General features: G+C 36.1%; 2 protein-coding genes across 2 annotated transcripts; one reads left to right on the top strand and one right to left on the bottom strand.

Moving 5' to 3' along the window:
• The first annotated feature begins 658 nt into the window (after positions 1-658).
• Positions 659-4,091, top strand: LOC107829506 (uncharacterized). The gene is made up of 9 exons (XM_016656961.2): positions 659-823; positions 924-989; positions 1,076-1,181; positions 1,731-1,773; positions 2,144-2,216; positions 2,935-3,022; positions 3,147-3,203; positions 3,305-3,383; positions 3,633-4,091. Exons 1-9 carry the CDS (start codon positions 753-755, stop codon positions 3,644-3,646), a joined length of 597 nt encoding a protein of 198 aa, XP_016512447.1. The 5' UTR covers positions 659-752; the 3' UTR covers positions 3,647-4,091.
• A 288-nt stretch (positions 4,092-4,379) lies between these two features.
• Positions 4,380-14,758, bottom strand: LOC107829505 (uncharacterized). The gene is made up of 14 exons (XM_016656960.2): positions 13,864-14,758; positions 13,631-13,717; positions 12,642-12,751; positions 12,282-12,332; positions 11,278-11,449; positions 10,545-10,862; positions 10,221-10,424; positions 9,472-9,957; positions 9,083-9,292; positions 8,267-8,455; positions 6,163-6,326; positions 5,882-6,034; positions 5,708-5,786; positions 4,380-5,264 (listed from the first exon to the last, which is right to left on the bottom strand). Exons 1-14 carry the CDS (start codon positions 14,299-14,301, stop codon positions 4,812-4,814), a joined length of 3,114 nt encoding a protein of 1,037 aa, XP_016512446.2. The 5' UTR covers positions 14,302-14,758; the 3' UTR covers positions 4,380-4,811.
• Positions 14,759-15,323: the final 565 nt, after the last annotated feature.

Genomic DNA, 15,323 nt, shown 5'->3' with positions numbered 1-15,323 from the left:
AAATTTTAAACAATTATATTTATAATTTCATATTTTAGATATACAATAAAATTTTAATATACACAAAAAGGTAAAATAAAATTATAATATTCATCTTGATATACATATTATTGTTGTGATATATATTTATTGGCTATCTGGTGCCAATATCTATAACTAGGACTTTTTAGTGCTAATTATGTGGGTAAGTTGTTACACCATGCCAAAATCCCCATGATAAAACAGATGAAAATCTGAATTTGAATGGGCATAAACACGGGAGAAATTCAAAAATAGCCAGATTTACAAGTGGTCATTCAAAAATAGCCACAGTTTCAAAAACCATCGAAATTTAGCCACTTTTTATGTAAAGATAAATCTAAACGAAAACACTGTTCAAAATCCGGAAAATACTCCAGCATAATATACCGGAGCCAGCAAAGTATAACAGTTCAGCATAATATGTTGTAAGTTCATACACAGGTGCACCGAACTCCAGTATATTATGCTGGACCGATCTCTGTTACAGCAAAATAGTAGTTATTTTTCAATGACTTAGCAAACGCCGGCTATTTTTGAATGATCAATCCGGACTGGCTAGCCCGTGCTGTTTGGAGAGGCCTTAGGAGTTGGGTCCAAATTAGTATCGATGCGAACCCGTCCGAACTAAGTAAAAACCCTTGACCCGCTCCAAATCAGTGTTAGGGTTTCAGAAAGCGCACTACGTTCCCAGCTAGAAGCACTTGCTCGATCACACAGTTGGAGAATCAAAAATGGGAAAAGCAAAGAAAGCCCCCAAATTCGCGGTGATGAAGAAAATGGTTACTCACAAAGCTATCAAACAGTGAGTTATTGATTCCCTCTTTTGATTTTCTCCACTAGCCCTTCGACTTTCTTGTGTATTTGATTTTCAATATTCGAATTTCAATGGTGTTCTGTTTCAGGTACAAAGAGGACGTTTTGAACCCTAATAAGAAAGATTTGACTAAAGAAAAGCTCCCCAAAAACGTGTAAGTTTCTAATTCTGACCTAAAGAAATTACTTGACAAAAGAAATTCTTCACAAGATAAAACACAGAATTTTGTTATGATTTCAGGCCTTACGTTTCGTCTGCGCTTTTCTTCAAGTACAACACAGCTCTGGGACCGCCTTATCGAGTTCTGGTCGATACTAACTTTATCAATTTCTCCATTCAGAATAAAGTGAGTGACCTTTTGTTGGCTTTGATAAATTAAAAAATTATTATTGCTGCTCGGTGTTGGTGTCCTTTGGCTATAGAAAAGAGAAGTTATGGTGAAAAGGGGAGCATGATATATATTATCTCGGCTTTTACAGTTTTTCACTCACCGTCGTTTAAGCCCATGTTATCTCATTTTATCGACCTGCCTATGCTTGACAGCCAGTATTCAATTGAGTATCATAAAGTTTTTTATATTCAAATTTTACAAGTGATGGAAGTTCTAGCTTAGCTTTCTGTGGTGCTAGGAAGACTTCGCTAGTAACAACCATCATCCAATTGGAGAACGTTCTTCCAACTCCCCACCTAGAATGAGAAAGAGCAAAAAACGTTCTCTTCTCTTGTTTTTCGTTGCCCTCCCCTCCCTTAATTTTCAATTAGATGATAGTGGTTATTAGCAAACAATGTGGGTCATATATAGTTTTTGTTTGGTCTTTGTCTAATGAATTCATTTGCCTTGATATATGTTAATTCTGATTGCTGTAACTGATCGAGCTGTTCTCTTATGTTTTAGTTGGATTTGGAGAAAGGAATGATGGATTGTTTGTATGCCAAATGTAAGTTCTCTCTATCCTATACAGTTTCTCTTGGCTATAAGCCTTGTATTCGTGATCTAGTCTTCCCTCAGTAGGATACTTTTGTGATCAAAGTAACAAAAGTAAATCTATGCACTTGTTTTCAGGGTAGGATGATATAGTATAATTCCAAGTAAAATTTGGAAATCAAATAGCAATTAACAGATGAATATGATCAATAACTGTGTTTTCAAATGTGGTAGTTTGTTTAGTGCATGCATTTAAATTTTTCGTGAAGCAAGTACTTCGAGTTACAACCTTTATGAGTTCACCGCAATATCCCAAAGACGTGAAGCTTTATATTAACTTTTACAGTGATTTTAATTTCTTTGAATATGTTTTCCTTCCACAGGTACTCCGTGTATAACAGACTGTGTTATGGCTGAGCTGGAGAAGCTGGGTCAGAAGTACCGTGTTGCTCTTAGGTACTTTCTTGTTTCATATTATCTTTTAATTCTATGCCACTTGTTAAAATGAAGGAAACTGGACGATATTCATGTGAAGCACGGCTTGGATATAAATTGTTACAGCTCAATACCATATTCAGCTTTTCTGATATCGTAGCCTAGCATGTTTAATTTGATGGTTACCTGTTAAACGTGGTTTTGGAACTATGCTTGAAATATGAATTGGGAACTCAGTCATGATGATTAGAAGAAAAACTTGACATTATTGACCTATGTAGACACTAAACAACTTCTGAAATCGGGGAAAATGGACAATAAACTAGTTATGTCTCTCTATCTGTGTGTTTCTCTTAGTTTTTTATTTTAAGCTTTCTAGGCTAGCCATCCATGTCATGTGTGCATTGAAACTACCTTCCAGAGTCTGTTTTTGATAGCAATAGCGGGATAGCATGGTCGTAAATTGAGTCAGTAAATTCCATGTTATTAGGAGCATTGATGGAACCAGCACGGGAGATTTTAGATGGTATTATTGGATTTATATTTCTATATTCTTTTGGAAGTTCTGTTGCAAAGAATATATCTGTGTCTCCCTTTTGTTTTTAATGTTTTATATTTCTACGAAAAATATCTTTCAGCATCAGTAAAATTTGTGGCAAAACCAGAGGGCCTTCGGTTGTTATCCCTATGTTAATGATGTTCTTATTCTCTCTTTTTTTTCTTCCTTTTTTATGAATAGAATTGCAAAAGATCCCCGATTTGAAAGGCTTCCCTGCACTCACAAAGGAACATATGCTGATGATTGTATTGTCGAGAGAGTTACTCAAGTATGATCTTAATCCGTCATGTATAAATGTTCTCTGAATGTATTAGTTGTGGTTGTCGTGTCGTGTTGAAGCAAATTTGTTTATGATCTTTACTACGTGTGTGGATGATTTTGTTCCTCTACAGCACAAGTGCTATATTGTCGCAACATGTGATCGAGATTTGAAGCGTAGAATACGCAAGGTATGACATATTAAGCTGGTATTCCTGTTCTTTTCCCTACCTCCTCCTCATCTTTTCTACTGCTAACTATTCACTTATACTGTTAACTGTTGGATGGTCAGGTCCCTGGTGTACCAATCATGTACATTACTCAACATAAATACTCCATTGAAAGGTTGCCTGAAGCAACAATCGGTGGAGGTAAAGCCTATACACTTGTTTTAGCTGCAAAAACCTTCTACTCAAAATATCAAGGAAAAATTCTTTTCCACCTGAATTGGTTTCTCATCTGATTCTTGCAATTCAATTAAGAGAACGAAGGATAATTACTTGAGTTCTTTCTCCTTATCCTTCTTATTTCCTGCTAATTTATCTGCTAATGTCTATTGTTTTTACTTATACAAAACGTCCACTGATGCAAAATTAAATACGTTGCATCGTTGTTTGCAGCTCCAAGATATTGAGTACGTGTTTCGAGCAGTCAAACAATGGAATTTCCAAGACCTTGGATAGTGGTTCGAATTCCCATCACGGCTGTCGCTGCATAGATTACCAGATCTCGGTGCGTTGTGCAACGAAAAATGCTGAAGTATCAGTCGAATCTCAATTTTGTACCCGGTGGATTGTTATGTGTTCCTCAATGATAAAGAAATATGTTCGATTTTGTTTAGTTAGTATCTCTAGGTGCTGCCCCCGTGTGTCTTAATTAAACAGCCAATAGCGGTGTCCTAAGGCATTCCAAACAGAACTATAATCCATGCCTCCTTTAATGTGTAAGGGGGTGTTATCAACCTTGTCTGATTTGGCCATCTTTCCTTTGCCACAATTTGTGCTCACAACAAACTCTCTTGCTCTGATGAATCGGATTAAGCTGCCTCTGGTTACGACTTAATTGCAGCTTTTTTGTGAATTTTATTTCTTGGTTTAAAGGACAAGAAAAAACATATACTCCACCCCCAAGAACAATGCTACTTTTTGCGTAGTCAAACGATCATTACCTAACACTCGATTTTTTATGATTTGGAGTGAAATTTAACCTATGATTATAACTTAGTTACACAATTTATTAGATCGCCGATTAATACTTACCAAGAGATTTATACATAATTGCTTGATAAATGATCTAACCTATAGAATTTAGATTCACTTCCAACAAAACTAGAACGGGAGTAATGCAATCGATAGCAACATATATGATCCAAATGGCCTCTCACAGATCTGATGGATTTTTGCAAATGTTCAGCTGAACTCAGTTACATCTTAGTATACACCAACGTAACTATTATCTTAACAGAAAGGTATAGAGAATTTTCTTTTAAGTTACAACACATACAATCGCTGAAGCTCAGCGTGTAACTGTCTCCTAAATGAACGAGTAGAGAGGGAATCTTGGAGAGAAAATTAGGTATGCAAAAAAAAAAAGAAAAAATGTAGAAAAGAAACACTACCATACATGCACATGCTTGGCAACAATATCAGAAGGATGCATCTATGCTCAATACCCTCTCATACTCAACATAAACCTATAGCATCCCTCTGAACAAAAATGAAAAAATGGTGGGGATTTTGAAAAAATAATATTAACCAAATTAGACTACTTAACTTTGGACAGACTACTGTAGGCTAGTGCTACCTCATAACTGTTGCTGTTGTCGTCGTTGTGTTTGGATGTTCCAACTCCTCGGGTGGAGGCTTGACATATTTTCCTAATGCTTTTTGATGAGTTCGTTTCTTAATCCTCGAGATTTTATCCTTACTTTGTTGCCTCCTTTTCTCCTTCTCTTTGTTTCTCAAATTTCTCTCTTTCTCATAGATACCTTGCCAAAACACTTCACCAGTTGACGGCCACAACCACCTTCTTTTTGGGTGGTCGGTATCCATCTCCTCAGCCAGCTCCTCGTCCATGCTCTTAAGAGTGTTAAGTTGAAACCATTTCACCCACATTTTGCCTTTACGGCTTTTTAGTCTATGTTGTTCTTGCATTAAGCCCGTCTGTGGATCCACGTACATCATTCTTCTTGCACTATGGTATGCCCAAACATTTACAAGCATCTCAAGGACTCTAGAATAACAATGTTTGTCCTGAAAAATGTCAGAAAATTTTGATGGTTACAAGCTAAGTCCATAACAATGTCAACAATAATATTATTTTCTTCTGGGCACCAAGTTTTTTTCTTCCTTTTTTTTTTTGGGTGGCTCCTCCACTGTTCCTTGAGCCGAGGGTCTATCGGAAACCTCTCTATCTCAATAAGGTAGGAGTAAGGTATGCGTGCACACTATCCTCCCCAGACCCCATTTATGGGATTACACGGGGTTTCTTCTTGTTGTTGTTCTTCTCTATTTCCTAAAGACTTCACATAACTCCCTCCTTTAGCTCAATCTGCTAGTTGTTTAATAACCAGGTCTCAGAAACAGGAGCTTAGTGAGCAAATTCCATAGCATGTGCAAATGCATGAATAAAAGATGGTAAAGATGCATTTTGTTCACATTTTAATGTTGTGTGCCTTCCAAATTAGGAACACTACCTTGGTCAAACTCAGATAACATCGGCCACTTCGATGGTGATCTTCGTAAAATTGTGAGTCGAGTGCATCAACAAACATCCTGCGAAGAAAGATGACATCTTTAACAGAACTTTCACTAAGGAAAATAAACCAGGACCTCAATCTCAGGATTCAACTAAGAAAAAGCGTTCAAACCTTGAAAACATTACAAACTCTAGGAAGGACTTGGTAGGCAAAGCCCAAGAGTGCATGACAGACCATGTGTCTCCATCCATAGGCATGGGAGGAAGAGAGCTCAAATTCTGTTTTAAGCCGTACATCTTTTTTAGCGCCTCAGAGAAAGCAAACCTTCAATAGATCACGTGAAAGACATTAGGTAATACATCACGAACAGATATCAAACATAGGAAGTGTTTATTTGAAGCAAGGATGTTGCGAATCATGACAGTAAATTTAATAAATGTAGGGAGTCTTACTGGCAATTTCCAGCGTTAAGAGCATCACAAAATGACCAGAAATCTTGTCTAAGCGGGTTCCTTGGGTCCGCATCCATACAAGCCCAAAAATAGAGTGTGTCACCATGCCTTCGCGCTTCAATAGCATCAACTAGTGACTTTTCAGCAGTGTTGGACAACAATTGCTGTTTATGCAACAATGTTAGTGTAAATTGTAAATCATAAAAACCAATGGGTACAGTAATGCAACTTGCACTAAAAGCATCAATTCACTTAATTCACTTGCCAAGCTAGACCTATCAACACCAAAAATATTCAAACAAACTTGCTGGTAAGTTACTTGTCCCATTCAAGGCAGAAGTGAAGAACCTCTGGCCACTTAAATCTAGACAAGATTCAGCTGAAGCAGTAAATTTGAGAGCGCAAATTAGCAGTCCTTTACTTGATGAGTCACATTGTTTGGCCGAGACAATACACGACAAGTTACCTCCTAGGATAGCAACTACCTTCCAAAGCCCACATTGATCAGCACACACACACACACCCCACTCAAAGAAAAAAAAAACTATCAAGATTTTCTATGCTGTAAAACATTTAGATTTTATAATTGGATGGACCTCTTGGTTTCTAGTTTATTCAGCCAGAAAATTGAGGATTTAAAACGGATTCATTGTGGCCTATTATGGTGATTGGCCTTGAAATTTCTTATTTTAATAGGATATTTGTGGCTACGCATTATCTCAAAGGGAATAATAACACGGAACTTATGCATTTTGCTAAAGAAAGTTATGTTCAGACTTGAGCCTTTGTTGATACTTTACTGGATTTTCAACATTTCCATAAACTTATAACAGAAATGATTATGTTTGTACTTCATCAAAATGACTCACAGCCATGTTTATAGTTATGCATGAGTTAATACTAGAAGATTTCAAAATTCTTTTTCCATATTCTGGTAATAGAATTTAACTATTTGATCATAATATATTAAGTCAAATTTCCTTGGGAAGAGTTGGAATTTATTTTACAACTTCGTACTTTGGAGACAACCATGTGTGGACCACCTTAAGCCCTTACTTCCCATCTGGGAAGGTTAGGTTTCTATGCACAACCTAACTTGAAGAAATCATACTCCACTTAGACCCATGAGGCATTGGTGATGATATAGATGCATATATTGTAACTATTTTTAAGAAAATGGACCTCGGGCGTAACTCAACCACATAAACTAGCTAAAGAGGTGAGGATTTTCCAAGACCATATAAGGAATGTAGGAGACAACAGTTCATTCTCTCAACCAATGCGGGAAATTCTTAAACTATGATTTAGATGCATACATCTGGACCTTTGTTTTTCTTCAAGACTTTTACTTGAATGAATTTAAATTTGAACAGTCATATGTGATTTCGACTCTAGGTCACTCCAGGTATAGACTACCATTTTCAATAGGTTTGAAATTATTTTTAGGATGTTGGATAGCTTATTTAATAAATATGTTGAGTGCAGAGGTTGAAGCATCTGAAATCAAATTTATACGAGTTATTCCTAATAAAGACTGCAGGGTATGGGTCGTGACAGGTGAACCAACATTCACATAGTTACTTGACATCAAGAAGGTAAATGGAGATAGTTGTCACCAAAACTAGTCTGTCAAAAAGGCAATTCATTAGAGCTGAAAAAGCGAGAGAAATCTAGACAGTCCTGCCCCCATACAGTGAAAGCATGCTTAACACAACCTATAGCATAAAAGGTATTTGAGCCGCGTCTAAACTAAATTGGACAAGGGCCATACTCTCTCTTCTGTGGATATGCTATCATGTAGCAAAAGAACAAGTTGCCTAAAGTACAAACGAAAATGGTGACATCCATGAATAATATATACTCCATTTGTTTCAATTTATGTGACACACTTTTCTTATTAGTCTGTTTCAAAAAGAATAACACATTTCTATATTTGGAAACAATTTAACTTTAAAGTATCATTTTTTACCCATTTTACCCTTAATGAAAAGTTTTTATAGCCACACAAATGTTATAGAATGTTTAAGACCACAAGTTTCAAAAATCTTTTTCTTAAACTTTATGCCAAGTCAAACTACGTCATAAATTGAAACGGCGGGAGTACCTGTCTTGCTGATGCTCTCCAAGATTGAAACCCTATCCAGGCATTTTTGTGTATCCTATCAATCCTGTTAGCAATAGCGAAAAAGGCTCCATATTCACCTAGAATGTCTCTATAGTAAGGGTTATTTAGAAGTGGAAGCCGAGAAGGACCATCAATATCATCATGACCGGATCGTCTCCCTTTGGTAGACTACAATGAGCCAATTCAGATACACATCAGACTGGGGAGTGACGTTTTATTATCCACCAGCATCAAAAAGATTATGAATCGTACTATCAAAAGCTTTGACAGTAAATCACATTGAAAGATCATAACTAAATATATCGACACTAAATGAAAATAAATAGTACTTCACCAATTATAGCTAGTACCATGTCATTTTGCAAATTAAGTTATATTTTCTCTCTCGCTGTCAGGTTGGCATATTTCAATGGAGAAATAAAAGGGCATTGATAAGCCAAAGGAAACACCCCTCCTATAGCAAATTGTCAATTCAACTTTTGAAAAGATTTCCCACAGAGAAATTGATAAAAAGAAAAGGAAAAGAGAAAACCACCAAATATATAAAGCAATTTTGTGACACGCTTGGAAAAAGTGATTTGTTTAAGCTTAAAACATACAAACACTATTGCAAAGCTTCAATTCCTATTTCTTTCAGTAGCACAAAATTTCAGTTTATTTTACATATGGGTTCATGGTATGACTTAAGAAAATGAATAAAACTAAGGAGAGAACAAATAACTTTATGCTACCAGACATAACCTGCCAAGCAAGCCAAAGAGAAATAGCAACCAATTTGAAATCAAGATGACTCACAAGTCCAAGACCACGATAAAGTGTTGTACTATGCAAGAAGGGCCAGGTCCCTTCGCCGAAATAAGGTTCATAAATGCACAATGGTTGACCAGTTCTTTCAAGCTCCCCATCATCCCTTTCACGCAAATCGTTCCTGGACCGATCAGCCCTTTTGGCATTTCTGTATACTTCTTCCCATGTTCCCCGAGGTTGATCGGTTCTGTCCTTCAACTGCATCGAATTCAAATGCAAGCAGATAAAAGTCACATTAATCTTCGGAATGTGCCAATTACAAAACAACTCCTTTTGCTTTGGTGGTAGAAGTAATGACTACGTCACAAAGTCGAGTATTCAAGGGAGATCAAACGGAAGAAGTAAGGGAAACAACAGCAAGTCCAAGAATCAATTACCTCTTGGTCTTCTCTTCGCTTTCTCACATTGGCTATCTCAGTATTTCTGTGGTCCTCCCAAATGCCGTACAAAAAGTTCTCATTCTTCTCCACCACAGCTGCAGAACCCTCTCTTTGAGTCGGATTCCATTGCCTTTCAATCTTACTCAAATAACTTGAGGTCTTCAAAGTCTGGTTCTGAGAATATTTTGTTTCGATCGCTTCAAAAAGATGCCACTGCCATTCTGCTTTTGGTTTTTCAGGAATTTCAGTAACAGCCTTGGGATAAGCAACTTCGGATGGAAATCGGAGAATGTTCTCCAATAATAAAGCATACCCTTCCACACTTTCTGAAACCATAAGGTTCCTTGCAGTATGTTGTCCAACAGAAGCAGCATTGTGGGTTAGAACTAATAGTTCACCATTTGATACGAGTTGCAACATGATCTGTGTTAAAACGTTGACATTTTCTTTTGGAAAAAGATAGCCATTCACACTATCATTGACCTAATAAGAGTGTAAAAATAGTCAGTCCCTTGCTTTAAAAGTCAAAACCACCCTACATCGACCTAATAAGTAAAACACTTAATTCCTTTCTTTAAATGTCAATTATTATTATACATTTAAGTCCGTGAAGACAAATTATTCAGTGCATGAGATATGTTTGACCAAATGCTTTGTGCACTGGGTGTGTTAAACTAGGCCAAAGAAAAGCTATAATTGTCTTAAAACATATCAAGTACTAACCATTAATGAGTTAAGATACGTACATATTTCTTTATCATTGGTAGATCTGGAGCCACTATAGGTTTCCCAAAGCACATTGCCTTTAGCAAAGTGATTGGAAAAGATTGCTCCTCACGGAAAGATGCATATATGACAAGGTCAGCCACACTCAAAGTTTTATCTGTATCTTCGGCAGGAGCAACGTGCTTCACCATTCCCTTGGGATATCTCAAGTTCCGCGCAATAGCCTATGGAAATCATACTGCCAAGTTACTACCCGTACATATGAGAAGAACCAAAAAGAAAAAAAAAATTACAGACATTCAAATTGCTAAAGTATATACCAAGAAAAGAAAAAAAGATCCTACCTCCACAGCCACACTGTAATTGGCATTTGAACCCCCAGCCAGTACAACAATCTTGAAACGGGAGTTTGAATTGCCATCATTTGTTAATTCAGGAAAAACCGGTAATAAAGCCTGTAAAACAAGGGCTTGTTCTAGCCAGAGGCCTTTATATAGAAGCTGACTCCCCACAACCACAATAACAAAGTCTTCAGGTGCATAGTCCATCTTAGCTCGTAAATTATCATTGGATACATCCATCGACATATCAACTTCCCATGCTTCTTTAGGAGAACCCGGAATAACAAAGTAGTTTCCAGCATCACAGACTGAATAAGCTATCTAAATAATGTATGACTCATAGTTAGCGCACAGATAACACTGATTCCTCACTAACAAGAACCAAAGTATGAGAATGCGGAAGGGAGTTTGAATAACAGCCGTTTCAGAAGGAGAATAATTTTAATAGTTGATGATGAGGACATACAAATTGTGTTTGCTTTGGCAGAAATTAAGGATATCTAAATATTTCATGGATTACATGTTATTTCCTTCTTGGGAAGGCAATATAATGTGTGAGATGACCTCTACCATGACAACTCTATTGTGCATTACAGAATACCAACACATAAAATGAGTGCAAATCATTTTTCACCCAGAATTTTCAGTAGTTAGACATGCATGGAAGCTAGACTCTTGTTGCACACCTGTACTTGAGAGACAAAGGAGAGAACTAAGTTTGATTAAAGAGCAATACCGGTAGGATATAGTTTGGGAAGACAACAACATTGGCACGAGTAAAGATTTTTCTCCAGTTGTCCACAACATTGTTCTGCCCACTTGAAATATACTGCTCCAACCGAGAAGCAAGTGTAACTTCATTAATGGTCCATACCAGAGGTACATTCTTGAAAGGCTCCTGCATTACACTGTCACAAATATCATTGGAAAAAGGCACCGGAAAAGAGTGCGATAAGAGAAAGGAAAATGATGCAAATTAGACTTCTTATCACCATAGTTAAGAAAGTGCAACATAAATACAAATGCTTTGAAAATAAGATACGCAAGAAATGGGCAATACTTAATAGAATGTGATCATTTTAAGTGACAAAGTTATCTAACAAGACTCTCTCTGAGCCTATATAACATGTGAGATAGATTGACCAAAAATTCAATCTAAAACCAAACCTGTCTGGAACTCAAAAAATTATGAGATCTTCACAAGAAGACGTAATCTTTTTTTAAAAAACTCAAAACAAGGAAGACATAATACTATATATTATTAAACACCTATACCGTTTCTAAAATGCACGGTTGTACAGTCTAGTATATGTTCACACCATTAATAGGATCTGGCCTAAAATATATTAGAAAATTGCACCAGATATGCACCACATAAAACCAAAATCCAGATTAGATCATTTTCTACCTAAAGAAAAGGGAGCTGAAGATCATCAGCCTACTAAATTAAAACACCCACGAAATCACTCCTGAAGAGCCCCAACTAGGAAATCATCAGCAATTCTTTCAACCAGAACCAGAACATAACTAACTTGAATTCATTGAGTTTTATAGCATCTCCTGTGTGTATCTTTGGATATATCAAACAATTATGAGTTGAATTGGTTATGTAGATATTTATCAGGTAAGGCAGCAATTCGCATACTCCATGAAGAATGAAAGGAAGAAAATGACAAAAGTATTAACGAACAAGAGAGTGAACGAAGATATCTGATACAGAAAAGAAAAAGAAGTCCTTACCAAGACAAGACATGGACAGCTTCAAGAGAGTTCACCAGTATGCCGTCATAGCTACATAGAGTATTGTAAAATAATCAGAAAGTACGTCACTCCGATTTTTCGGTAATAGATGGATTCTGGGTGGTGAAATATTTAAATTTCTAAGGCACAGGAAACTACAACCCCTAACATGCCATGTAGTCTAAAAATATATCTAATGAAGAGTAGATAAAATTACGTCTATTCCAGAAGCCTAGTAAAGGTATACAACAAGTAGAACAATGATTCTTGAGCTACAGCCAAAAAGTTTTCTAACATCAATAATCATCAACATTAATCAAAATTTATGCAATTATTAGAACAAAATAGAAAGATACATACTTTAGCCAATCTACAGAGATCTTTGTATGTCCATTGGTGTTCATGATGATGACTGGAACTCCTACGTCTTTCCAAATGGACCTCACTGGACCATCTTCAAGTGAGAGCACCTGCACATTTTTGGAAGGTCATAAGTGGCAAAAGAAATAACCATCTCATTCAAGATAAGGTGCAAACTTGATTTATCCCATAACCTCTGATACTTCTAACCTAGCAGGATATGCCAGCTGTAGTTGTAGAGACCAAGCAACATTCATGCCTTCTTTGTGCTAGTAAAAATTATTAAGGAAACTAAACAGTAATTGTTTCGAGAATACATTATTGACATGAACTTATTTACAGGTCCTGTTGGATTGCACAAACAATCTTTCACGGTGCTATCCATAAGTTGAACACTTTCAGGTTGCCCATTCTTAAACCACCAAGTGCGCAAAAGCTGAAATTCCAGCATCTTTATACAATAAGCTAAGGTGATGTTAGTTCTTGACTTCAGTAGTCACTAGTACTATGAGCAGGAGCGGAGCTACCCTTGATTGACTCTCCTTACATTGTGTAGATAGGTCAAAAAAAATTCTTTTATGTATTCATACTACATGTTATATGTTGAATCCCCTTGGCTGCTTTGCATGTTTACTTCTTTATATTTTGAATCCCTTAGTGAAAATTCCGCTCCGGCGCTGACATCCCTAATAGTGATAACACAATTAGGGATGTCAGATGCTTTCTTCCTCTTGATAGTGATAACATACTGACTCTGAGTTGGCTAAAGACATCCCATTGATTACCAGTACTTACGAAGTCTAAATAAAGAGGAAGAAAGTATTTGACATCCCTAATCGTGTTATCACTATCATTAATCTCAGAGGAAAACATCCAAAACCTTGTTTAACTTTCTGATCAATTCCAAAACCTAGTTTAACTACATAGCAGCTAGCATTGCTTACATTTTTATGAGTCTTCAGGTACTAAGCAAAACACACAAAAATTACCTCAATTTCGTAACCAATCTCCCGTAATGCAGCTGCAACATTAGCCATCATTATTTGATATGGATCAACCAACAAATTAGCAAATACCTATATATGCAGCCAACAGAATGAATCAGAAACTACTTCAAAGGAACAAAAACATACAGTTAAAGTAACAAAATTCTGAAATTATGACTTAACCACAATCAAGATTTACTTTAAATTAGTAAGAATTGAACTGGAGTAATGCTTACCAAAGCCAGCTTAGGTTTTCTATAACCAAATCTCAGTACAGTTCTTGAAGCAAAAGTTCCATTGGCCTCAACAGCCTCATCGCGAAATTTAGCGAAAAGCTTCAAAGGCTCAAACTTGATATCTTCCCCAAAATCCAAAGCCCCCAACTCTTTCAAGAAAGCTAAATCCACTACTCCACTATCTTGAGAACTCAGATTCCCTGATTTTTCCATTAAAGAAGCAGGCAAGAGCATCTGGAAGAGAACAACAAAGAAGAAAAATACAGCCACAGTACAAATCCATTGCAAATAATTGATCTTGTTAACAAACAAGAATCTTGCAAATCTCGATCTGACTGCTCTTTGACCAAATGCATTACTCCTCCCACCAGTTGCTGATGCAGAACGAAGCAAGCTTTGATCTTTCTTCAAAGAAATCCCATTTTCAAGAGAACCCATTTACAGTCCCATCAAAATAATCACAAAAAAATCTTATATGCAGCACCAACTCATAGAAGCAAAAAGCAACTAAAGAAAGAACCTTTCGGAAATTCAAGAACAGAGCTATCCACTTCTCCTAGTCGTATTTGGAAGAGCTTAAAAAGAATATTTCTTGTGATGTCAAAAGAAGAAATAGCAGGAGTGTCTTTGTTTTCTACCACTAAAGAAATCAAGAAGATGCCTGTGAGTTTTTCTCTTCTTCTTTTTTTCTCTTTCTTGAGTTAAAGGCAGCTTACATCACATTAAATATAAAAAATAAAAATCTGCATATATTAAGTAATTTTTATATGAAAAAGGAAAGAGAATATGGCTAATTGTTGATGCAAGAAAGAACAGAGCAGAGGATGCAATAAGAGATTAAGATAGAGCCCATGCGGCTGCTCTGCTTACGTGGCATTGGTCGTCGTCGTTAGTCAACCGTAATATACACAATCTACTAAATACACGCAGATTGTAATAGCACTAACTACAATGATGGTACACAAAATATTTGAATTTTCGAACAAAAGCTTAACAGATTGTAAGTATCTAAGTTGCTCAATTCAAATACTCCATATAAAAAAACTTAATTATTTTTCGTTGCTTAAAAGACTAATTACATATAATTTTACACTAAAAGTATACATTGGTAATATTAAAATAGAGAAAAAATAGTTTGTTATAGCCATTACATTATAACTTTTTTGTATGTTGCACCTGTAAAATTTCGCTGGATCGTTGTTGTTGTTGCTGCAATTATTTGCATAACCTAAATCTTTTTTTGGTACATCCATTTGGTTCAAAAAAATGTTGTGTGAAGTTAATGGATTATTATGATGGATATGATGCAAGTAATTTTTTACAAATTGAGTATAATATTTTACATATTTTTAAAGTATACAGATTATTGTAGAAATTTAGAAATCTTATTCGATAAAATTAGGAGTTAAGTTTCTTAATGGAGTAATAGAAAATATTACACAATTAAATTACTTAACCAA

The sequence above is a fragment of the Nicotiana tabacum genome, chromosome 19 (genome assembly GCF_000715075.1).
Source record: "Nicotiana tabacum cultivar K326 chromosome 19, ASM71507v2, whole genome shotgun sequence".
Lineage (NCBI taxonomy): Eukaryota > Viridiplantae > Streptophyta > Magnoliopsida > Solanales > Solanaceae > Nicotiana > Nicotiana tabacum.
This window is presented reverse-complemented; position numbering and strand designations above follow the sequence as displayed.

Bases quoted from the DNA above. Each gene is read 5' to 3' on its own strand.
- LOC107829506 (XM_016656961.2), top strand. From the start codon at position 753: ATGGGAAAAGCAAAGAAAGCCCCCAAATTCGCGGTGATGAAGAAAATG. The intron at 1,182-1,730 runs GTGAGTGACCTT...CTTATGTTTTAG, and splicing joins ATTTCTCCATTCAGAATAAA to TTGGATTTGGAGAAAGGAAT. The intron at 3,204-3,304 runs GTATGACATATT...TTGGATGGTCAG, and splicing joins TGAAGCGTAGAATACGCAAG to GTCCCTGGTGTACCAATCAT.
- LOC107829505 (XM_016656960.2), bottom strand. From the start codon at position 14,301: ATGGGTTCTCTTGAAAATGGGATTTCTTTGAAGAAAGATCAAAGCTTG. The intron at 11,450-12,281 runs GTAAGGACTTCT...TATTTGTGACAG, and splicing joins GCTGTCCATGTCTTGTCTTG to TGTAATGCAGGAGCCTTTCA. The intron at 5,265-5,707 runs GTAGTGTTCCTA...GACATTTTTCAG, and splicing joins GTTATCTGAGTTTGACCAAG to GACAAACATTGTTATTCTAG.